At 33.8% G+C, this 25,948-nt stretch overlaps 1 protein-coding gene across 1 annotated transcript in view; it reads right to left on the bottom strand.

The window, feature by feature from the left end:
* Positions 1–2,449: 2,449 nt before the first annotated feature.
* The window catches only part of LOC119071045 (somatostatin receptor type 2-like), a 76,466-nt gene continuing 52,967 nt past the window's right edge, over positions 2,450–25,948 (bottom strand). The window contains exons 2-4 of the mRNA XM_037175647.1: positions 21,684–21,784; positions 7,603–8,085; positions 2,450–4,707 (exon numbers count right to left, since the gene is read on the bottom strand). Of these exons, the coding sequence (XP_037031542.1) occupies positions 3,893–4,707; positions 7,603–8,044 (1,257 nt within the window). The 5' untranslated portion in view covers positions 8,045–8,085; positions 21,684–21,784 and the 3' untranslated portion in view covers positions 2,450–3,892. The remainder of the gene's footprint in view (positions 4,708–7,602; positions 8,086–21,683; positions 21,785–25,948) is intronic.

The following is a 25,948-nucleotide window of genomic DNA, read 5'->3' as shown; positions in this document are numbered from 1 at the left end:
AGCCTCTCAACGTTCGCTAATGCATTCTTTGGATATATCATCTTCTCTTATCGAAGCGACGACAAAAATTTATGATGTTTTTGAGTTAACGTGGTGTTCATTACATGAATAGCTAAATGTCGTATTAGCGAATTAATAGAATTGAAAGAAAGAATGAATTACCTGTGCCAGCAGCGGTAAAAATTACAACTTTCATTTCTGCAAATGAAATTTTTTATTTAACAGTATTTTACATTATTTATAAATATTTCTGTATTTCTGTATCATTCATATCCAAAGAAATGTTTAAACCCATAGAGTTACACACGAGAGTTGGCATAGTGGTGCTGTCGATCAGAGGAACCACAAAAATATATGGGAAATCAGACATGTTGAAATAATAACAGCGCCACCTTGATATCACTCGAGTGTAACTCTATGGCTTAAACATAGCATTATGCAAATGAAGTGGAGAATTTTGTTTTAATCTGTCAAAAAACAGAGGTCAAATCAAGTAACTAATTTGATAATGATCCAATGTGCACGGCTGACTATTACGTACCAAAGCAATACATTTTTAAGCAGCTTCAGACTTTCCTACAAGAATAATTGAAGTATTCAATTTGAAGTACTACACTACCCAGCTCAGCTAATTATTGTCTCTAGTAACTAGTACGAGTAAGAATGATTTTTTTCTGTCTCCGCGCTGTTCCGTTGCTCAAAAGCGTAAGCACAGAGCTCATGCACTTCTAGAACACTTATTCCACTTATTCGCATATTTTTGTTCCAGTTACGTAAATAGTTAGTTAATACCAAAGGTCTAAAGAAACACCTAGTGTTGATGCAAAATCTTTTACTTCATTTGTTTTAACATACATTTGTTGCCATTTTTGTCAATCTAGACTTTTTTTTTACTTTTTATACTGAAGGTCTGCTTAGAAGTTGATCAAGAAGGACTCTCAATTTACTTACCAAGGTCTTCTTCGTTTTTACGTACATAAAAATTCCTAGGATTCGTAGGTGGGTCAAAGTCGAATTTCTGCAGTACTTTTACTTACCAAAAATATTTTTTATTTCTTATGAAAAAACACAATTCTTCAAATTGGCTCCAGTTCCAATTGTCAGAGTCAATTACTGTGCTTAGAAACTTTTGTGAAATCTGAGAAAAATATCCAAAAATGAAATTGACATCAAAATTTTTATTCCTTTTATTTCATTTTACATCGATACATTTAATGCATAGACAAGTATAATGACCTGATAGATGCAATGCACATAAAAGGTAGAACAATTAAAAAAATATCGAATACAATAAATAAGTATTTGGGTACATAAAAAGTACATTATACATTTTCACCATAAATTGTTTGGTTTTGTTCTGCTTCATCTTATGAATATATAACAACCACTTTTTCGTTACGGCTTTTCCTCTGTATAGTTTTTAATCTTCTTAATGCCTAAGTTATTTTATGAGAAATATTAGACATTACACAAAATACAAAGTTCAATTTATCATAAAAAAATACGTTTTATCGCAAACAGCAACGCACTTCAAGCAAAAGTGCTTCGAGTGACAGGTGACAAATAGAATATCATTTTGTATGAAATTATTTTTACAGTGCCAAAATTTGTATGATACACTGTCTGGTTTCAGTACTCTATTTCGAGTACCACTCATGGTTGAAGTGCGATGAATACAGTAAATAACGAAGCTCACCTCTTCGTCTTAAAAAGTGTTTATAGAATAACGGTACATTAGGTGTACGCGAATGATTCGAAATTGTTGTTTTGATCGTTGCGAAGTTTGTAGCCTTGAGCTTGAGCCAAAAGCAAGTGCTACAATCAAGCTAGACAAAAACTACAATTAGGAATCATTTAAGTACTGTGTTCCTACGGTATAGAGCTCTTGTGTAATGAAATTAACGGAGAACGAATGATATCCATAACAAATTGAAAATTAGTTCTTTGTATATCAGGAAATAAACTCGTACTTGAGACAACAAAGAGGCAAGTATCGAGTACCGCTTTCATCTCACTATCTCACACTTGCATTTAATGGGATTGCATTTTAAGGCAATCCGAGCAAATATAAATTTGTGTTATTTACTCAAGAATGTGATGATTTTTACCAAAGTTAAAGAAGTTATAACTTCTATCGATCTATTATAACTTTTATGATTTGGTACAAAATCCACAACAAAAATCAAACAACAAACAAATTAAAAAGAAATAAATTTACATAACTAGGGGTAAACAGATGAAAAGTAGAGTTCGTGTGAATTTTGTTGATCCGAGGCGAAGCCGAGGACAATAAACACACGAAAACGAGACTTTTCATTTTTATCCCGAGTTATGTAATGGATTTTACATGCTGAGAGCTTCGAAAGAAGTGCTTGAAACATGAAAAGTACGGTTTTCGACGCATGTAGCATGTAAATTAATAAGAAATAAATTTACATAACTAGGGATAAACAGATGAAAAGTAGAGTTTTCGTGTGAATTCTAATGATCCGAGGCGAAGCCGAAAGCAGTGCTTGAAACATGGAAATTACGATTTTTGACGCATGTACCATTACATGACAGTTTGCCACCACCGAAAATGATTCATTACATGAACAATATTTTCGGATCATTTTTAGCGTACACGTGAATTTCTTTGTGATAAGCAACTTTGCTGTGTGGCTGGCAATTACATTGGATGCAGGTACGTAAATTAATTCGAAAACAACCTTGTGATTCTCGAAGACTCATCCGTGTGTTGAGCAATTTGAGCAATTTTGTGGAAGCTTGTAATGAATTACTTTCGCAGCGTCCCATGTCTCCACCATTTAAAACCAGGAAATAAATTATTTTCAACATTGTCGGCATGAAAAGTACTATGACTAAAAATAGAATTCAAATACGTTTACCCGCCTCCACCTGATTGCGATCTGATCTTCAGATATATAACATTATGTTAAATGCAACATGGCAGGTGTAAATGGATTTTCATATATTTGTCGCTCAATAAAGCGAAATTTACTTCGATTTCAACGAAAAGAAGGATTTGCATTTCACACAAAAAAGTGAGAACAGTACCCACATAAGAAACATATAAAACAGTTCATTTAATTCGGCGAACACTGTTGTCGAATAATGCACCTTACTGTAGAACTGTAAAAGTGCATAAGAAAATATATACTCACAGTGCTTCCGGCTTCGCCTCAAACCATTTACCATTCATCGAACATAAAGCACACTTTGCAGTTATTGTAAAAAGTGAAGTTTTCAAAAATGAGGATATAAAACCTTATTCATAACTTGTGCCTTAATTTTGCGCATAATGTCTGCATATTGTCCTTTTATTAGACTTTCATATACCGGTAACAACAACATATTGCGGGCATTTTTATCGAATTTGCAACTAGAAGATTGATATAGAAAATCTGTTACCTCATTTGTTGTCACATACCATTTTCTATAATAAGATCTTACAGTCAATTCTCATTCATTTCATATTTATCGTCGATAAAAGGAAACTATCTTGTGCGAAAGAACGTATTTTCTTCATGACAAACAAACTTTTCTTACATCCATCGGTCATCAGAAAGCACTTCCCTGTAAATACAATTGAAATCATATGTATTTCTCGCATGATCCTCACATATTGTATACGGAGCCAATATATTTTTCCGCTAAATGTATCAACTATGGCCTATAATTAAAAATTCAATTTATCTCAGTTAATTGTGTGATGCAATGTAAAGTGTCTACTGGGTACAATCAATTAAATTTCCATTTATAAATGTAAAATAGATCCGTTTCCAATTTCAAATTTGTATGCACGGTCAATGGTCCGTCGCGTCGCAGAGATTTAATTACAAAAGAAGAAATGAAATGACTAGAAGACTGTTTGAACTACAAACTAATGATTTTACGACAATTGTAATAAATTTTCATTTTTCACTGGCTCCAGTTCAGCCGGAAGTGGTGGACTAGGATTACGAGACGACACATTTGATACGGCTGTTACAGTGGTCGCCGTCGTAATTTCGTTGAACATATTTGTGCAGCGTGTTGTTAACGTAAATTGTGACTCTGAGCTACGGCAATCTTTGGTCTTTCGCGGCAGAACACTATTTTCCATTTTCAATTGTGCGTTCACGTCCTTGGTGGTCGCACAGGTGCACGCTTTCAAGAAGCTCTTTTTGAAATTATCACTCAGATATGCATACAAAATTGGATTGATAGCTGAATTGATGTAGCCTAAACAGCCGACAATAAGGAAAATGGTCACTTCCAGTTTCGAGCTGCACATTGAGGTCGATATCATCAGCGATACTTGAGATATCCAATAAGGCATCCAACACATTATATAAACGGTTATGACTGTTAGCACAAGTTTGGTCACCTTTTTATGCGACCGTCTCTTTCCTTTTGATTTGTTTGTCTTCTTTGCCATTGAACGCAATTTTTTAATCACCGAAAAGTAGAAGAAACTAATGAAAACAATCGGAACGGCAAAACCCAGAACCAGGGCATAAATTGTAAATGAAAATCCCGATGAATGGGTGTCACTGTCCGGCCATAGTACATTGCAGGTGTATGCACCGGTTGTCTTTTCGGCTATGTCTGCGTACATCATAATGGGTAGCATGATTAAGACAGACGTCACCCATGCCAATATAGACACAATGCGCGATACCATTGGTGTACGGTACTTCGGCGATGATATGTGATGACAGATTGCTGATGGGAATGAAAAGTTTTTAATTAAAAATCTTTACTACAACGAGTCAGTTTCGTTCGATTCTGAACGTAATTGAGAACCAGGAAAACTTACGATGAAACACCTCATCGAAACTAAATTTTTGGAACTCATAAACTTCCAGTAATAACAGGTTCCACAATTGATAGAGATTTACAGCTCTGTTCGAGAGTGTCAACTTCTCGAAAATTACAACTGCTCGAAAGTTACAACTGCTCGAAAGTTACAACTGCTCGAAAGTTACAACTGCTCAACAGTTACAACTGCTCAACAGTTATAACTGCTCAACAGTTACAACTGCTCAACAGTTACAACTGCCCAACAGTTACAACTGCTCAACAGTTAAAACTACTCGAGAGTTACAGCTACTCGAGAGTTAAAACTACTCGAGAGTGAAAACTACTCGAGAGTGAAAACTACTCGAGAGTTAAAACTACTCAAGAGTTAAAACTACTCAAGAGTTAAAACTACTCTGGAGTTAAAACTACTCGAGAGTTAAAACTACTCGAGAGTTAAAACTACTCGAGAGTTAAAACTACTCTAGAGTTAAAACTACTCGAGAGTTAAAACTACTCGAGAGTTAAAACTACTCGAGAGTTAAAACTACTCTAGAGTTAAAAATACTCGAGAGTTAAAACTATCCGAGAGTTAAAACTACTCGAGAGTTAAAACTACTCGAGAGTTAATCAGGCTGTTGATTGTGTTTGTTTTTGTTGTTGATGTTAATTTAGTTAGGGACCGAGGAGCAAGAGAGTTAAAACTACTCGATAGTTAAAACTACACGAGATTTAAAACTACTCAAGATTTAAAACTACTCAAGAATTAAAACTACTCTAGAATTAAAACTACTCTAGAGTTAAAACTACTCGAGAGTTAAAACTACTCGAGAGTTAAAACTACTCGAGAGTTAAAACTACTCGAGAGTTAAAACTACTCTAGAGTTAAAACTACCCGAGAGTTAAAACTACTCGAAAGTTAAAACTACTCGAGAGTTAAAACTACTCGAGAGTTAAAACTACTCGAGAGTTAAAACTACTGCTCGAAAGCTAAAACTACTCGAGAGTTAAAACTACTCGAGAGTTAAAACTACTCTAGAGTTAAAACTACTCGAGAGTTAAAACTACTCGAGAGTTAAAACTACTCGAGAGTTAAAACTACTCGAGAGTTAAAACTACTCTAGAGTTAAAAATACTCGAGAGTTAAAACTATCCGAGAGTTAAAACTACTCGAGAGTTAAAACTACTCGAGAGTTAAAACTACTCGAGAGTTAAAACTACTCAAGATTTAAAACTACTCAAGATTTAAAACTACTCAAGAATTAAAACTACTCTAGAATTAAAACTACTCTAGAGTTAAAACTACTCGAGAGTTAAAACTACTCGAGAGTTAAAACTACTCGAGAGTTAAAACTACTCTAGAGTTAAAACTACTCGAGAGTTAAAACTACTCGAGAGTTAAAACTACTCGAGAGTTAAAACTACTCTAGAGTTAAAAATACTCGAGAGTTAAAACTATCCGAGAGTTAAAACTACTCGAGAGTTAAAACTACTCTAGAGTTAAAACTACTCGAGAGTTAAAACTACTCAAGATTTAAAACTACTCAAGATTTAAAACTACTCAAGAATTAAAACTACTCTAGAATTAAAACTACTCTAGAGTTAAAACTACTCGAGAGTTAAAACTACTCGAGAGTTAAAACTACTCGAGAGTTAAAACTACTCGAGAGTTAAAACTACTCGAGAGTTAAAACTATCCGAGTGTTAAAACTACTCGAGAGTTGAAACTACTCGAGAGTTAAAACTACTGCTCGAAAGCTAAAACTACTCGAGAGTTAAAACTACTCGAGAGTTAAAACTACTCTAGAGTTAAAACTACTCGAGAGTTAAAACTACTCGAGAGTTAAAACTACTCGAGAGTTAAAACTACTCTAGAGTTAAAACTACTCGAGAGTTAAAACTACTCGAGAGTTAAAACTACTCGAGAGTTAAAACTACTCTAGAGTTAAAAATACTCGAGAGTTAAAACTATCCGAGAGTTAAAACTACTCGAGAGTTAAAACTACTCGAGAGTTAATCAGGCTGTTGATTGTGTTTGTTTTTGTTGTTGATGTTAATTTAGTTAGGGACCGAGGAGCAAGAGAGTTAAAACTACTCGATAGTTAAAACTACACGAGATTTAAACTACTCAAGATTTAAAACTACTCAAGAATTAAAACTACTCTAGAATTAAAACTACTCTAGAGTTAAAACTACTCGAGAGTTAAAACTACTCGAGAGTTAAAACTACTCGAGAGTTAAAACTACTCGAGAGTTAAAACTACTCTAGAGTTAAAACTACCCGAGAGTTAAAACTACTCGAAAGTTAAAACTACTCGAGAGTTAAAACTACTCGAGAGTTAAAACTATCCGAGTGTTAAAACTACTCGAGAGTTGAAACTACTCGAGAGTTAAAACTACTGCTCGAAAGCTAAAACTACTCGAGAGTTAAAACTACTGCTCGAAAGCTAAAACTACTCGAGATACTTTCCCTTTTTATGATAAATTTCTGTCAACCTTCACTTTAACCTGTTACAGACGGCAAGCATATGATCAGTATTATTATCTCAGTCTATTACTTCCATCGATCAACGTTTTTTTAATCTGTCGATTTCAAATCTTGTACTTCAATTTCTTTAACACGCATTTTACTATAAAGGACCATATTACCCAGAGCTTGTCATTTTTTTGTCGTCCTTATCGATAACAGATGAATGTGACAGGTTAAAGCAAACTGTGAATATTTCTGGTTCACAATTACCTTCTTAGTCGAGATGATGAAAATGAGTTTAAAAAGATGACGATGGTGTCGAAATTCATCTCTAAATAAATTGACTTTACCTATATATCGATCCGCAGACATGATCAACAGGAATATTGACGACGTATATTGTGTTATCGACGTGCTAACCATATAGATTTTGCAAACAGCCTGCCCAAATACCCAATCGCCCATGTGAACGGTGGCAATTAGAAACGGTATACCAATCAAATAACATTCATCGGCTATGGCCAGATTCAATATGTACATATTTGTGACTGTCTGCATGTTGCTGAACCGTAGCACCACATATATGACCAGTGTGTTGCCCATTAATCCAACGATACAAACCACTGCGTACACAAATGTCAGCAGTAAGTTCGATAGCGGCATTGTTACTTGATCGCAGACGAAATTTGAATGTGAATGGTTGGACCCGTTGCCATATGACTCTGGTATATATGATGTGGCATCATAGATGATGGTAGAATATAATGATGACGATGATATATTTCCAGCCATGATTGCTGATGGCAAATGATTTGATTTCGAGATTTTTCGTTCTGTGGATGAAAGAGAAGAAAAAAAAAATTATATTTGAAGTGAAGACGAGAGACAGCTGGTATTTTATTTGTGAGTTTTGAGAAAATTATAATTCGAAAAATTTGATTAAACCATCCAATTGCAGAAAAGATTTTTTCTTTTTGTTTGTTGTATGATGAAAGGTAGAAATGCAGAAATGTGCTGATTTTCCTTTCATGATTGAAATGATTTTGTTTGAGCACAAGAAAAAAATAAGCTTAACGTTCAGCCGTTTCAGATATGTAACATTTGCCAGACCCAGGCATATAGCATATCAAAATTCAAGAGAAATCCACTGAAATGACAGAAAAAGAAACGTATTATCGTTTAAGCCTCCATTTCATTTTGTTGAACTGTATTTTTCAATGAATTTTCAATTAAATCATCCCCCTCTGCAAAATCTCTGTTTTCCAACAACAATTATTTAACAAACAGAGCTTAATAGAACCGAAGGTAATATTGTACTAGTAACACAGAGTTTAAGAGCCAATTCGCGAATTTCGAAGAAAACTTCGAAACCAGGTCGTCCCGATGTTATTGAGTTATAGCCTGTTCGACTCGTCTTCCAATTCTAGGGAATTAATTTTTCAATATTGAAACTACTTTAGATGTGACGTCTCTAAAACTAAGACGATGTCATCGAGGATGTCATGTGGTGGTCGAAAGTGTTCTAAGCGATAACTTGAGCAAGGGGTGGCCGTAAAAGTTGAAACTTGGTAGGAATGGTGGCCTATCCACAGCTGATATCTTGGAGCCATCCAGACGTCTGCTCTGACCAGCTATAGACCAAAATTTGGCCCACTTTTGAACAGAGTTGTACCTCTACAACATTGTTGTTCTGATCGTCTGGCCACTGGCCTCAGTCACTATCACACCCAAAGATATTTCCTCAGAACTTTTAAGTATAAAGAGCAGCGGACCTTTTGAACGGGCTTTTTCAAAATACTTTTTCATTTTGTGTCACCGTAAAGTGTCTAGAACTGACTGATTCGATAGGACTCTTTTCTAGAACTCTATTTCTATGCAAAGTTCTCGCTAAATAGATAGACATGCTACATGCGTAGAAAACCGTATTTTCCATGTTTCAAGCACTACTTTCGACGCCCTGAGCATGTAAAATCCATTACACAGAACTCGAAATAAAAATGGAAAATCTCGTTTTCGTGTGTTTATGGACTTCTGCTAATCCTCGGATCAACAAAATTCACACGATATCACTACTTTTAATCTTTTTAACCCGAGTCATGTAAAATACTATTTTCAACGTATTTGACCACCCAAAGTTGATTATCCAAAAATTAAAATCACTAGAATTGAAAGACGAATCGGAAAAGCTTTAACTCAGTAACACCAGGAACGCCTTGTTGCAAAAATTTGTAATTTGTCTGACGAATTTGCGAATCGGCCCTTAAGTTGATCTAGGACGGTATATACTATATATACACCGGCACCAAGGGCATCCACAAAGAACCTTTGTTTCTAATGAAAACAAATTTGATCTCACAAACAGACGCATTATCTTAATTCAATACCTGGAATAATTAATTGCTTAAAATATGTGCGGATTTTGCCATGGTTCGATAAGTAATAGTAAACCACAAAAGCTTAGTTTGCAAACAGCATATTCGTATAGTGTATCAATCCATTGAAATGTCTTACACACACATATCGAAACACACATACATATATACACGTTCATGTATATATATGAATTTGAATCACAGTGTAAAGTGTATAATTACACAAAGTATATCGCATGTCACGTGCTTGCAAATATCAAGTTCATTAATGCGAAAGTCGTCCATATATATCTTTATTCTACGTCGTCCCACCATGAAAATCTCTGTTTACTGTTGTAGTTGTACATAATACAATGCGGTTAAATAAAAAAAAGCTATCCATCCGCAGAGGAACATCACGTAATAGAGCGCCAAGTACATCATCAACTTTATTACATGGAATATCCAGGTGAAGTTGATTGCTGTACAAATTGGAAATACCTTCAGCTTTACATTAAAAGGTCATTCAGGCAAATTGACTCTTGAATAAATAATTTTTTTTTTCATCTTCAATATATCTAAATCTATACGTGAGTGATCTCCGCGTAATATGGTTTGGTTCTGTTCAACAAAATTGCTCATAATGATGACAAAACATTAAAATGAGCTTTTCAACACATTACGACCCCCCAGTCAGTGTATTGCTATTAATACAGTTTTTATTTGCATCATTTAAGATAAAAGTTTATGACATGTTTTTAATTTAATGTTTCTTTTAGATCATGTTTTATTGTGTATATACACACTGTGCTCTGTGTGTATTATATACTATATACGTATACAAGTTGTGCTATAGAGGTGTCGACTTATAAGGCTTGCTTTTATATTTTTTTATAGCTCATACGAACATGGCAGACATCCCAAGGATGAATTCTTGTATTATGTTGTCGAGGAGAAGTTGTTGAAGATGATTTTCAGATGAGAAATACAAGTGGATTTCCTTCAACTTTCGACATTTATGGGATTTTCTTCGAAAGATTTTTCATTTTTTCAAAGAATTTTCTGCAATTATCTGCACCCAAGATTCAGAATCAGTAATTGTTTTCTGTTCATTTTTTCTTTTCTGCGTTACATTTCAGCCTTGAATCCTTGATAAAAATTATTGTACAGTATGTAGTAGTAATAGTATGTTACAGCTACATAAAGTATATACGTACACGAGGGCTTATCCGAGTGGTAGTACATTTCGAGTTATATACTTCATGTAGCTGTATTATTTATTACTGTACGTTCGAGAGTGTACTGGTGTGAATGTAATGGCGATACATAACAAGAAATGAAAATCACATGAATAGGGTAGGGAATGAATATTACTTGACGTTTGCACCGACACAATCTCGCGTGTTAGTAATAGTATGTTACAATTTCAGTTACATGAAGTATATAACTCGAAATGTACTACCACTCGGACAAGCCCTCATGTACGTACATTTCTCCTTATATACTTAATGTCACTGTAATTGTAACATACTATTACTAACACGCGAGATTGTGTCGGTGCAACGGTCAAGTAATATTCATTCCCTACTTACGCAATGTTCATTCCTTGTTATATATAGCCATTACATTCACACCAATACACTCTCGCACGTTACTATGCGTTACAATACGAATCTATTACATAACAACGGATGAATATGGAAAGTATCGTTTTCGTGTGCTTCGCCTCAGATAAAAAAAATTCGCACAAAAACTCTACATTTCATCCCTTCATTCATCCCGAACTTCCTCCGTTATGTCAGGTAGTGCATTAATATGGATCGATAAAGGCCTCCAAAATTCCACGGAGCACTGCTGGTCTGTATTTGATACATACAAATTAGATGACATGGATGCAGTCGTTTCAGTCGCTTTTCAATCTTCATTATTCTACTTTGGAATTGTACCTAATTTTCCAACGAAGTGTGTCCAGTACCTTGACACATGACGTTACATATTAAGAGAATAAGCAGATTTACCCGGATCAACAAAGTCAATATAAGGTGTGAAGTTGCTTATTTCGACAAGTTGAGGATTCACGCCGTAAGTACGCTTTAGAATTTAAATTTTAAGTGAATAGTCTGAGTTCTTTTGTTAAAAAAACCGGTCCGCGCGGCAAAATGTATTGAAAATGACTATTTTTGAAAAGGACGTATATTTCATGATTTTTTAAGTCCAATCGAATGCTATAACTGAAAAACTCGGATAACGCCAATCGTGCGGATTGACATAAGAACCCAGACTAGAAAGAGTGACCAAAAATTAACGAAAAAATAAATTTCAACGCTTCCTCATATGATAAAATGGGACAATTAACGCTGCGTTAAAACAAACCATCTAACATTACTTTTTGAATTGTCAGTGTACTTACGGCGTGAATTCCATTTTCACCTGGTTATTTCGAATACAAGGATGAAGTTTATAACGAAGTAAAATCACGATAACCGAAACAGACGGTAGTTTGGGATGCCTGCGAATAGTCTATGAAATAGTCATTTGAGCAATAAAATGTATGTTCCATCAGCGAAGAGCATAATGAAACATCGCAGACAAAAGGAAACCATAATAAACATTGAATATAAAACGAAATTCCAGGGGGATGCGCGTGATAAATATACTTGATTAATATAATAATACATTTTTTCTCTCACTCTGTGTGTGTGTATTTGATAAGATGACATTGAGTGGCGGAAAGGAAAACGGTGTTCTCTAATGTTAAAAATTGGATTGTCATACAAAATAAACGGCACCGGGGAATTGAATACAAAGTGCACAAATAAATCACCGTGAAAGGTTGCTTTAAATAAACTTTTTTTTAGACTCTCTGCTTAATTTATACTTCTCCTTTTTTACCGACGATGACTGCACTGCAGTCATAGTAAATGGAATGCCGACACAGTAATTATACATTCACCTTTACAATTAAATTAATGATTCAACGGGACGACAACTGGAAACTTTTCCATTTTGTCATGTTCCGAAAAGCGAAAATAATTTACGGGAATAGCAACTGAACTAAATAATTAATAAAATTAACATTTCCACCTCAATTGACAAAATGTCTAGTCAGTCTAGTCACATGTTGATTAATGATAATTCACTAATCCGAAAATAAGATTTATGTAATTCAACTATGTTAAGGTGGCTCAAATTTCAGATCTTATTCTCAAAAGTAACGTAAAAAATAATTGGGGATATTTGAACATTTACATAATATAATATGTAACATACCGTTCCATAACACCACAACACTCGAGAGAGTTACGGCATATAGACAGGTACCACTGCCTCATATTTACATTAGGAGGTGATACCTCATGTCCAACTTTTAATCCTCCAAAGGGTTATAAATCTTGAAGTGTTTCGAATCCTCGACCTACTTCAGCTGACACGCTGATTACAATAGGATAGTTTAGGTTCGAAATGCAAGGAGGATCTAATATCTTTTGTTTCCTACACCCAATCCTTACTCCTTCTATCACTCGGATCTTGTATTTCTCAACAAGAAATCGTTAAGACCCTTTTCATTTAAAGTTGGCAAATCCTCATTTGGAGTTCGTAATACCGGAAGGGGTAGAGTCTGAGTGCGGCATAGAGAGGACAATTCCTAAGAATTGTGTGAAAGACCACACAAACAGATTGGATCGCCTCCTTAGAAAATACCAGACTCGGCTCTGGTTTTCTGAAATATTCGGCAGATTCTAGGCTTGCCAGCTCCTGATTACAATAAAATGGAAAGGAATGTATGCAGTCGCTACGCTACTTTTCTATGCCATTACAATGGTTCATTTAACTCTTGTTCGACTCAGGGACATTTGTTCCACTTGCTGCGCAAATTTGAACCACCCTAACTCACATTTGTATAACCTCATCATTCATCAACGTAATGTGTAATTGATGTACTTGTATACAAGTTAATGCCATCATCTAGACATAGAAGTAAATAACATTCATCGCTCGCGCAGAAAACATATTTGCCAACATATTTTCGAATCGAATGATTTTACGAATTAATTTAAAATTCAGATCACGTCATCGTCACATTGTTCAAATTTACCGAAAGCGTTTGCCGGTTGAAACTGTTAAACTTATCGCAAATACTCTTTTTCGTGATGGAAGCCGAAGGTTAAATATTGAGAGATGTGTTCAATGTGTATGAGCGAGCATGCCGATTGATACAGGCTTAATAACAAGCTTGGCGAATGGCGAACACTAATTTAATGCAGTTGATTGAACAATATTACGACTGCTGATGCGAAGTTAAAAATTATCATTCGATTGTAGAAATCAAACTGTTAATTATGCATGGAAATCTGCAGGACTGAAATTCCAATGTATTGGATCGATTCAAAGCTACTCGAAATAATTGCAATCAGTGCCCACCCCTCCACAAAAGTGCAAAGTGGATATTTGCATGCAAATATGCATAGAATGCTGGAAAAGTTTCTCATGTTTATTGAAGCAAATAAATTTTTATTCTGTGAATTGATTGGTTGTAGAGTTACTATACTTCGCAAAATCAGATTAAATCTTTAATCAGAATAAATCCACCCCAGAGAAACGGGGAAATTTGTGTGGCTCTCAAATAAGGTACTGCACGGTCAGCTACTACATACCTAGTAGCTGACCGTGCAGCAACTAAAATTTTTACTGCAACAGACACGGTCAGCTATAGAGACACACTGCATCAAAAACAATGCTTCCGTGAAATCACTTTTTTACAATAAAAATTAATTAATTGTCAATATTTCTGATATTCTACGGAATGGGAACAGATCAGATTAAATTCTGACGAAAGAACAACTTAACTTCATCGAAATCATCCGGAGATATTGATAACCAAAGTTCAAAAATTCCTTAGCCGGTCAGCTACTACCTCACTTACCTTGAGTAGAGAAACAAGATATAGTGAATGTGAGTTAAGATGCATAGATCCTTTGCTGAAAAGCATACATTTGGGGTTTTTTCAGTACTAGATTTGTGTTTAAATAGATTTGAATATAGCAGTTTGACTATCTATGAGAAAAATGAGTTGTTTACAAAAATTTCGTTGAACTGCTGACTTTTCTCACTTGGTCAAACGGCTGCACCCAAATCTATTTTTTATTTAAAAGTAAAAGGAAAAGTAAAAGGATCATCAGTCGATGATAAAATTTCCAAATAATCGATACTATATCAATCAAATGTTTTATCGATTTTATGAGTCGATATTTACCTATTATCGGTCGATATTTACCGATTATCGGTCGATATTTACCGATTATCGGTCGATATTTACCGATTATCGGTCGATATTTACCGATTATCGGTCGATATTTACCGATTATCGGTCGATATTTACCGATTATCGGTCGATATTTACCGATTATCGGTCGATATTTACCGATTATCGGTCGATATTTACCGATTATAGGTCGATATTTACCGATTATCGGTCGATATTTACCGACTGTCAGTCGATATTTATCGATTATCGATAAAACATTCGATTAATATTGATTTTTTGAAAATATCGATAATCGATTCTAAGGAAATAATCGATATTCTATAAATCGATTGAATTATCGAACCTGTATATCTGTTAGTCACATTGGCAATCGAAAGGGAGCGATAAATACTAGAAAGTTTCGTCTTATGTAGAAAAAATTACTGTGAAAAACCAATGAAGTACATTATTTTGAAGCAAACAAATCGAAGAACCTGGTTTGTCAAAGACAAAGTTTTAACTATTGCAATTACCCTCTATAGCAACCAAACTTCGTTTTGACGGACTCAAAATACCACACCTTATTTTGACAAATGTAACACTGCTTTTTTTGTAATAGACTTGCCGTGCCGCGCTCTTTTTTAATGCAATATCGACGTCACATATAAAATACAAATGTTAAACTTTATTTCATTTTTGTACACACAAAAAGCACGTCACAATCACCAATTATTCATTTTCGAACACCGAAATGGTAACAAGAGACGTAATATTTTCAACACAAAAATACTTCACTTAATTTATTGTTAAAAGTGTAAAATTTTCTATGACAGAATACACTGTACAGTTTTACCACCTTAATTTTCATAGTTTGGTTGCTAGAGAGGGCAGTGAAATTTAGTCCTAAATAATCTTCAGCTGTTCCACTCATACAAATAAAACTGTTCATACGTCTTCATACGGTTTTACCACTACATATACGTATAATGGTGCGTGCGTCTAAAGACGTATATAAACAGCTGAAAAACAGCTGAAGCAAATTCGTGTCTAAATTGCACTGAAATCGACTGTAGTTCTAATAGAAATAAATGAAACAAACAGACCAAGGAATAATAATTTAAAAAAAAAAACTATACCGAGATTGTAAAATCGCAAGTAAATTAAACGACATCCAACACACCCCCGTTCACTTAATAAATCATTTTTATCGGAAATTTAGAAAAATATCCTACCCTTTCTCAAGACCATACACAAGCAAGTTCGGTGTGTTTATACATTAACTTTGTATCAGTTACACTCTGGCTTTTTTCTGAGTTGGTTTAATCCTAGGAATTATTCAATTTTTCTAATTAAAAGGGTTTCTTTTTGAAAGAGATTTTTTTTGTGGGGGAGGCAATGAAAGTGAAACAGAACATTTTGATTTTCAATGGGAAGTTCTCCAGACTTTACCTCGTTTTTTCTTCTTCTTTTTTTCAAGAGACTTACACAATTACACACAGATTCAATTTAATTGATCAAACAAAAAAGGATACTTTGCGTTCTTGTCAAATTTACGGTCATTTTGGAACGAGAACGGGACAAAGTCAACTTCCTCAACTCATTTATTGAAAATAAATGATTTTTTCTTGGTGCATTGTTTTCTTGCTGATTTTTTGCATTTTTCCCCATCAAACTATTGCGTATACTGCCATTCTTCGGAAAATTGCTTTATTAAAAATCTGTATACGAAAGCATGCGACTGAAATTGCATCGTATAATCATTTTTTTCGCAGCATGTAATGTGTACACAGACGAAAATTCTCATATTAAATTCCCAACTGACTTTTCCACAATTTTTTTCTTATATTTTTCATCGAAACGATTTATGAATTCCATTTTAAAATTAAATCAATTTATAAGCTCAATCGGAACCGCTAGGAACATTGTCAATGGTTTAATTGATAATTTAAAGTGGACTGCTCTCTACGGAAGTACGGAAGTTCTGATTGAAGCCGGTAAGAACGTTTCTTAAAAACTGATTATTTTTTGGTAAAGCATACCGGTACCAAATCTTTTACTTCATTAGTTTCAACAAACAATAACAAATGTTTCAGAAAAACTTTTGCTTTTTGTTCCAGAGGAAAATGGAAAAAACCACTATGTTACAGATTGCAACGTACCAGAAGTAATAGATTCCAAATTTCTGTCATGGATACTTTTGTTCGCTCTGATCAGTCCAAAGGTGAGGCCAATGAAAACAAAGTCAATTTTGATCACAATTTTCCTCTGTGTATTATCAACTGAACACCGTGCAGTTATTTGTATGAAAAAGTCGGAAACCACTCAATAAATTTGTTTTTAAATTCAATATGATGAAAAATGTGGAAATTTAGCCACGATGTTTACTTTTCCAGTAACAAAACAACATAAAAAGCCCCTGTTGTGAATCGAAAAGTATAATTAAAGTTGCGGTAAATGCTCACGACACATGCAAAACAATATACGTGGAAAATGGGAGCATTTTCAATCACTACTTTCTGTAATAAAAAATTTAATAGAATCTCGACGCGATTACATTTTCTACGTTCTTATTAATAATGAACGTGTACACATTGAATTACATTGTAAGTTGCGTTTGCAAATTAAATGGAATGGGTTGACTTCCTCTTACACTCTACCGTAACGGTTAAATAAAAGCGTCAGTACACAGAAAAGAAGTACGAGAAATAAATTAATTTATTAAAGCCCCAAAGTGCTAATTAATTCCGTTTCTTTCAGCAACGCGTTGCTGAGCTATCACAGTGAATTTTTAATTACTTTCTTAGTCCTCTTTATTTCAAAATAAAATCGTCTGGCCACATAATAAATCTATTTTATAATCGTGTAATCTAAAAATAATGACAAATTTAAAGTACATTAAGTTTTAGGTGCAGACTTTGTTGTAATTGAAACGTTAATTAAAATGGTTTGTTTAGTTAGAGAGTTAAAACCGACTGCTAATTGGTGCAGTTTAAATGTCTGAACGTAGTGTCAGCGTAAATGGTCCTTAAATGAATTTAAAGTTTTTGGTACAAAGATATGAAGTTAATGGAGTGGATAGATCTTAAATTGTATTCTAACTAGGTATAATATTATTAGAATAGTTATTTATCGATCAACGTAGGTATGAAGGTTTTTCTGCCACTAGATGGAATTGTGAACCCGAGACGAGGCTGAGGTTACTAATACATCGTGTGCGAGGAAATACATTCTTTTTTATTATTGTTAATAATTGGAATAAATGATTTTTGAAATAATTTCATTTTTCCAAGCTTTCTTAAAACAAGATATTTCTTAATCGGAATGAAATGTGAAATGAAATTAAGAGCTGAAATATTTTGAATTATTGGAGCTCACGAGCTCATGCTTAATTTAAAACTAATCCTTGGCCTACGTTCATTAATACCTTGGTCGAGACCTTGTCGGCTGAATCAACATGAGATGAAATTTCCAACTTTTCATCCATCGGTGAACAAATAACTATTGTTTGAGCTGCCCGGTAGCTATAACTATATTTTTTGGCGACATTTTTGATCCATAGAATGTCTAAAAACCGTGTAAAATTGAAGATGTAGGTCCAACATTTGAGAAGAATAATACATAACACTCCTCATTTTATGGGCGGTTGTATGTTTCGAGTGTTAGAGTGACTTAAGACAAAAATAGAGGCATATCGTAGAACAATTTTCAGCTTAGATCATGCTTAGCGTCGATTCAAAATCTTGCCTGGGCACACAAAAAAATTCCACAAAACAATCTCTTACTTCACTTAATTTAACATTTTTTTTTGCTTTGGTAACAACACCAACCAGAGCTTCTAAAAAAGTCAACTTTTCTACTCTGTCCGTTCTAAGTGATGGTAACAACATTTTGACAAGTCAAATTTGTTTTTATGGAAGCTCCGCCACGGTATCGACTATTTTTTTACAAGTCATTCTCGTTCCATAAAACATTTTACATTTCTCATGGGGTGCATAAATGTTGAATTTACTGTCAAATATCGTAGGTACATGCTCTTAAAGCGCTTTAAAAATTAATTTTCCCTGCATTCACTTTCGCAGTAGTTCCACATCGTCGATTGTGAGTAGTGTGAGTTTTCAATCGATTTATGAATTTTAAAGTGGACGATTGACGAATTTTTCACTGCATAAATTTTACTAAAAGATTATCGATGTATGAACTTGCAGTTGACGTGTAAACGTTTTACATTTATTAAATGTTCTTTCATATACGTACATCTATTGACAAAAAATCGCTTTGCTCTCCATAAAATTGCTCTTTTCAAAGCGACTGACGATGCATAAAGGTAAAAGCGAAATTTAATCGAGACGTTATTTTAGACCATCTAGCGGAGTCCTTTAATATTTTTACATGTCATCGTCATCATGGAATGACTGAAAAAACGGCAAAACCCCAGAGTTATAAAGATATTTTGGTAATTACGATGGAGACATATATTCAACTGCAAGCTGTGCCCTGATGAGTAACTGAAATACATATTTGGACGGAAAAGTTGAAAAGTCAGATATTCGCATAAGATGATTTACATGCTTCTGCACTAAAAACCGTGTTTTCCATATATAACGCACGTAACTCGGACGAAAAATGAAAATCCGAGGCGAAGCCGATGTCAATAATCAAGGTTTTCGTTGCAGAAGTATGTACATTATCTCAGGCAAAAATTCGACTTTTCAACATTTCCTTCCTAGTTACGGACATATTCGTTTCAATCAGGGCAAAAATTCCAGTTGAAGATATTTTTTTCGTATTAGTAAAAGTCTCGCATTGTAAATGTCGCAGAAAGGTTCGCCCGATGCCTGATATAAACGAACATTCTAAGCCAGCATTATAATGAAAGCTAATAGAAAAATCATGGCACTGCCTCCATATACCTACAACCTCCAAATATTTTAGATGTTAATGCTAGGAATATTGCTATGGAAAAAGGTAAAATAATCCACCCAAAGCTTTGTGTGCACTCTCGGTCTATTACATTAATTTACGTGATTTGTTTTTACATAACAAAATTGCAACTACCGGGCGGAGCGTATTTACGGTGTACAGTAAACAACTTTATGCCAACGAAACGACTAAATAAGCGAAGAAAATCTCAATACTTTAAGAATTATAATTTATAATAGCACACGTTCACACTCCCACCTGTTTGAGTAATTCGATTGCGTGGCACCTGATCATCAATTAAAATGCTATAAATGTGAATAATTCTAAAAAAATTAACTGAAGGCTTTGGATGCAGATTATTGAATTGTTAAAGTTAAACCCATTTTTACTCCGTATCGTCAATGGAAATTCTGTTTCCATCGCATAGAGGTGCTATAAATATAAGAACCGTGTGCTTTGCAATCGTAATAACGGCGCTTTATACGGACTAAATTTCAAAAATGTTAATATAAAATCATAAGCATGAATTTTAATGGTGCCGTGGAACGATAGAGATCGATAATTACGGCATCTACAATACATTCTAACCTGCTAACGAGAGGCAGGAAAATTTTCCCATAATAATAATTACATTTATGGAAGCCAGCCCATTCTTGTATTACGTTCTGATGGTTGAACAGTAATTATTTCCAAGGTTTACGAAAACAGTTTGCAATTCGATACTTTTGTTGTATACATACATCATACTCCTCTTATGCAAACACATTTTTAACGAAGAGAAAGCTATTGAGTAAACTTTTCTTTGTCAATCATCCAATGTACGACGAATCATATAATAAGAATGTAATGAGAATGTATATAATAGTGTTTCGCTGCGTTTCATCACCTGTTAGAATAACAAAATTGTTGATTCCTTTCTTGTGCTGAAGACACGTTGATAGTTTAAAAATTCAGTGATCTTCGGTCACAGCAATAGTTTACATACAGCTTAAGATCATTACGGTCGTTCTCGCTGTAAAAACATCTGTTATCGACATCAGAGACAAAAATAAACGATTAGCACTCACAAATGTAAATTTATACAGTAAGATGTATGTTAAACAAAATGAAGTAAAAGATTTCGCATCAGAGTATTCAACATTGTCAAATTAAAAGAAGTGATAGAGTCGGTAGATATATGAACAATATACATGTAGTCTGCAATGAGCTGATTTTAAGGGATGAAGGGATGGTGGACCTACGGATGTAGATCTACCTGTCCCGAACGATCTTCAAAGCATGTTAGACTAACATTGTTAGTAGAAAAATGTGAAATGCGTAAGCGTTTACCTAGGGTTCCCAAATAACCCTAACAACATTGACTCAAAGTTAGAACGTTTTCACTATTACATCCCCCTCATGGCGTGATGCCATTTGTGTATGACACCTGAACTGTGACTCTAATTAAACCCTGAGAACCTTAAATCCGCCATCATTACGGAACCTTCTTCTTTACTCACTTCCTTTGATTTTCTCTCGGTTTAAACTGCACAATAAAGTAGGATATCTTCATATGACTGAAAATCGCGACAGGAGGATATGAGGAGATAATTTACTGTTATCATAAAAATTTGAATATCAATCTCAAGTGTCGTATTTAATGGTAGTTGGGTCTATAGAGCGAAAAAAAAACAATCAAAAACTCTATTCACGTTCAAGGGATTCCTTTTTATTTCGCTCATTTGTCGAAGGAATTTTTTTTTATTTTCTCATAAATTATTATCGAAAACGAAAAATAAAGTTTATTTGCCCCTTTCCCGAAATAAAAGTATTGTCGTGAACTCGAATAAAATTTTTTTTAATGCTTTTGTTACATCTGAATTTCATAAAAAAAAAAGAAACGAGAGATAGAAAGAGATATTTTATTAATACTTACCCTAATAGATTTGCTTTGAGATAGCCATCTTTTTGATTATATCGATTGTGATTGAACAAACTGTATAGGTGTATCCTTGGAATGGTTAAATCGAATTAAATCTGAAAGAAAAGAAAGAAAGAAATAAATTCAAATGGTTATCATTCTTATATAGCGTTGCGACGAGAGAGTGAGATACAGCCATCATAAAATATGTTTTATAACGAAATCATTGATAATAAAAAAAAGTTTGTTTAAAAAAAGGGTCTGAAAGGATTGATCTTTTTGTCTTAGTTATACTTATATTACTGTTAAGTTAATGGTATGATGTTTGTTTTAAGGATAATCTTGTTTTGCATTTTGCTAGACGGGATACGATCGGTACGTTAGTTTATAATGCAAACATTGGTCTTTATTTAAAGAGAAACGTTTCTATAAATGGCAGTGATTTGTAGCAGAGTAAAAAGGAATGTTCAAGCTTGTATTTATTGTATTTAAAATCTATAAATTATAGACTTGTAAACTAAAACCTGGATTTCTAATAAAATTGCAGCTTACAACAAGTGGATATTGTTCCTTTTCCCATTCATTTTCTATGTAATCGACCAACAATTAAAATCACCTCTTTGTTTCATCTTTCCTTCTGGGTTGTACGCTATCCGGTGTAAAGAATCATTATATTTCTTTTAGCTTTGAAATCCTTACGTAATTATAAAAGATGTGGGTTATATCTTGCAAACGGTTCAATTTCAAAAAAAAAATCTGGAGTGAGACCAATTCAATCCAATTCAATCGCAACACGAAGTTGAGAGACTTGTGCTATAAAATTTTATCGAAAAGTCTGTGCACAATTTTTTTGTTGTGAGGTCGGACAAAAATTTGAAACACCTATTACGTGTCAGCATATTTCCTATAGCTACAAGCAGTATATAATATTAAGAATTACTTCACTAAATTTCATTTACCAAATTCCATTGAGAGATCAATTTCTATAAAACACATTCCTGTTGCACCTGAGGGACAGATAATTGAAAATTTAGATAAAAGATATTCCTATCGTTTTCCGCAGATTTTTTACTCTTTCTGGATGGTATTTCAAAAGATTTTTCAATTTTCAGCGTTTACTTCTTTTGATTTGATTTTCTAGGTCCTTTTAAGGATTTTCTAAGATTTTGAGGATTTTCGTTCGTAAAATTTTGAAGGATTTTCTTTTGACTAAGAAAGGGATTTCTATGCCCGTCGCATGCACATTTCACATTTGAATAATTCAAAACAAATAACTTAAAGTCTGGCGTTTGTAACTACACAAGTCAAAATAACAGAGAGTGTAAAACAGAAAACAAAGCACAAGCTTAAGACTTCTTCAGTTATTGCCGACAACAACGACAAAAAGAAGAAAACGACCTCTGGTTTGTTTTGTCTATACTGTCAAAAACATTCAACTATACCGTCTTTTTCTAAATTTCTTATTTCTCTTACTTCTCTCATTTCTCTATATATTCGTTTTGAAAGAATGAGAGAAGTTGGAGAAATAAGAGATTTATAAAAAGACGGTGTAGTTGAATCTTTCTGACAGTAGCAAAATGTACGGCTAAAACAAACGAAGTAGTAGACTATGTACCAACCTCTCGTAGATGTTTAGTTAAACTGAAAGAAGAGACTGTAAGAGTTCACTTGCCAATAAATCTTTGTCGCGGTCAAAATTCAATCTGAGTCTCAATCTCTTTAAAATTAATTTCTCATTTACAAGTAAGAGTCCACTTTATTCTTAATTGGTTTATAACTGAAGAAAAGTTAAAAAGAACATTTGCGGTTTACGACTAAAGACCGAAAGCCATAAACCCTGGTTTTGTGCGATTTTAATATTCATATTCTGTTGATCCGCCTTTTTTTTTGCTCGTACAAAATCAAATAAAATGTAATGTTCCCGAAATAAACCACCTCATCGGCAAAGTCCCATCGGTTTCACTAAGGAATTTCATATTAAATCTTTTATAACATTGTTTGACCAAACGTACCCAGCTACACAAATGAACAGAACCAACTCTCGCTCATACAACATGATTACTTTATATAAAATTGTTTGTATGGAAGAAGTATTATATATCCACTTGGTGGTTGTTTCGTCTTTTTTTTTAACAAAATAATACTTATGAATATGTCGGCCAAATGTACATATGTGTGCTGTACATATACCGATAGGTTTTTGAACCGGAAATACACAAAAAAAAGGTTTTGTGAATTTATTTCATGTTGGTTTTCTTTTATTTGCAATAACATATATTTAATTAAATACAAACTTTTCCTCTAGGCAACCCATTCTCAGATAGATCTATCTAGATATACATAGCCATATAACGTAGGTGGTATATAGTGGTATATATATACCTATGAACAGTATATGAACGAAGAGGATGTGTGTAATAAAACATAAGCATGAGCATGGTTGTCATAAAATTTCATTTCCTTATATATACCGCAATCGCATTATATAATAATAAGAATGACATAATTAAGTTTATTGTATAACGTTATACGATTATTGGATGAATAAATCAAATAAAGTTTCGAGGGCGGATAATGATATTTTCGAAACGAATTTATTATATATTTAGAGAGATGCACATTGGTGCTGATTGAAGAAGTCGAGAATTCGTCACTCGCTACTGATCAGTAAATCCTCAGATTATTTTTGTCTACTAAAGTAAGTCACTAAATTTATACTATTATGCCAAGACGGACCGACCGACCATGAGTCCATTGAATTAATTTAAGGAATTTTTTGTTTATTTTTGAACTAAATAAAATTTTTTTTTGTATTAACGCAACAATGTAGAAACAATGTTAAAAAAGTTAAGAAAAATCTGTAAAACCTCACGATTTATAAATAAAATAATTTTTTTTTGTATTAACGTAACAAGTTTGAAAATCTTTTATTTGAATTGGTGCTTACTCATTGAAATAAGAGTGAAAACTACGAAAACATTTCCGACACGTCTCACAAGCTCACACCTGAGCACCTGATTTGACACCTGATCAAATGCAAAGACTTTCCTACAAAATGACGCATCTTTATTACAACTGGTCGGGTATGTGTTCTCTGATTGTTATGATTCGATTAGTCATTTCAATCGGCAATATAATAGTCTCCTTGTATTTGTAAGTCTCCTTTTAAGTTCTCCTTGTATTTGTGCAAAAGCCTATCCAATAGACAATAGCTAACTAGGGTAGGAAACGTTCGCATGGAGCCTCTACCAGAGTATTCAAATAATAACTTAAACTTTTCCCAATCATATAAAATCCGATACCTTGAACTGTACGAGCATAATAAGAATGAGTGTCTTCTATGTTTAAGAGGAAATGGAAGTACTGTGTTCCTTTGGTTTTCCCATTTCCGTTTCAACAAATGAAGTAGTCGACAACAGTTTTTATAGAATAATATAATGTAACGAAGTCGTAATTTCAATGGATTAACATAAATTTATACACAAAAATTTACAGAACGAAAAACGAATTAACATTGCATTTGAGAGCACTTTTAACTTTTCTGCTTGTTTTCGAATTCATCCAGCGCTTGCATCATTTCTTCTGTCCAATGAATTTGATTGTGTTTTTAATCTCGGCTTCCGCTGCATCGTTTACACGAGGGTTAAGTGGAAAATTGAGTGAGACGAACCGTAATGAGACTGATCCAACGCTAACCAAAATGGACCTACTAAGCAAGACAGCACTTCCGAACCTTAAGAACGCAAAAAAATGTAAAAAATTATTGTACAAGCGTGCCATTTCTTGGTAAGATTATCATTCTTCTTCGACACAGAATTAGCGTTGGATGGCTAAATAATCAGTTAACCAGTTTGCGAACTGCATCGAATTTTGGAATTTAATTTTCGTTTGTATTAACGAACTTTTGTCTTGGAATAGTTCGAAATCTACAGGATATTTCTAAGAGCAAAGTTCATGAATTTTTATGTCATCTACCGGTGGATGGTATTCAAAAGAGTCTTTGAAAGATTCTTTGAAAATTCCTAAAAATTCTTTTAACAAAAATTGAATAAAAAACTCCGAATAGTAAGACCTGCACACGAGACAGATAATCGATTGTTTACAATGCCGCAGGATGAATGTACTTGCACTGCTTGCAGTTTAATTCTATTGCAAAATTATTTTCGCTTGCCCATCGAGCTAACAACTTTGCATGTGAAAAGACTGAAGATCCAACAGAAAATTGATAAAATTTCTCCTTTCAGATGGTTGAGAAACAGATACCACTGGATTAGATTCAC

The sequence above is a fragment of the Bradysia coprophila genome (assembly GCF_014529535.1).
Source record: "Bradysia coprophila strain Holo2 chromosome IV unlocalized genomic scaffold, BU_Bcop_v1 contig_106, whole genome shotgun sequence".
Taxonomy (NCBI): Eukaryota; Metazoa; Arthropoda; class Insecta; order Diptera; family Sciaridae; genus Bradysia; species Bradysia coprophila.
Note: the sequence above shows the minus strand (reverse complement) of the source record. Positions and strands in the feature narration are given on the sequence as shown.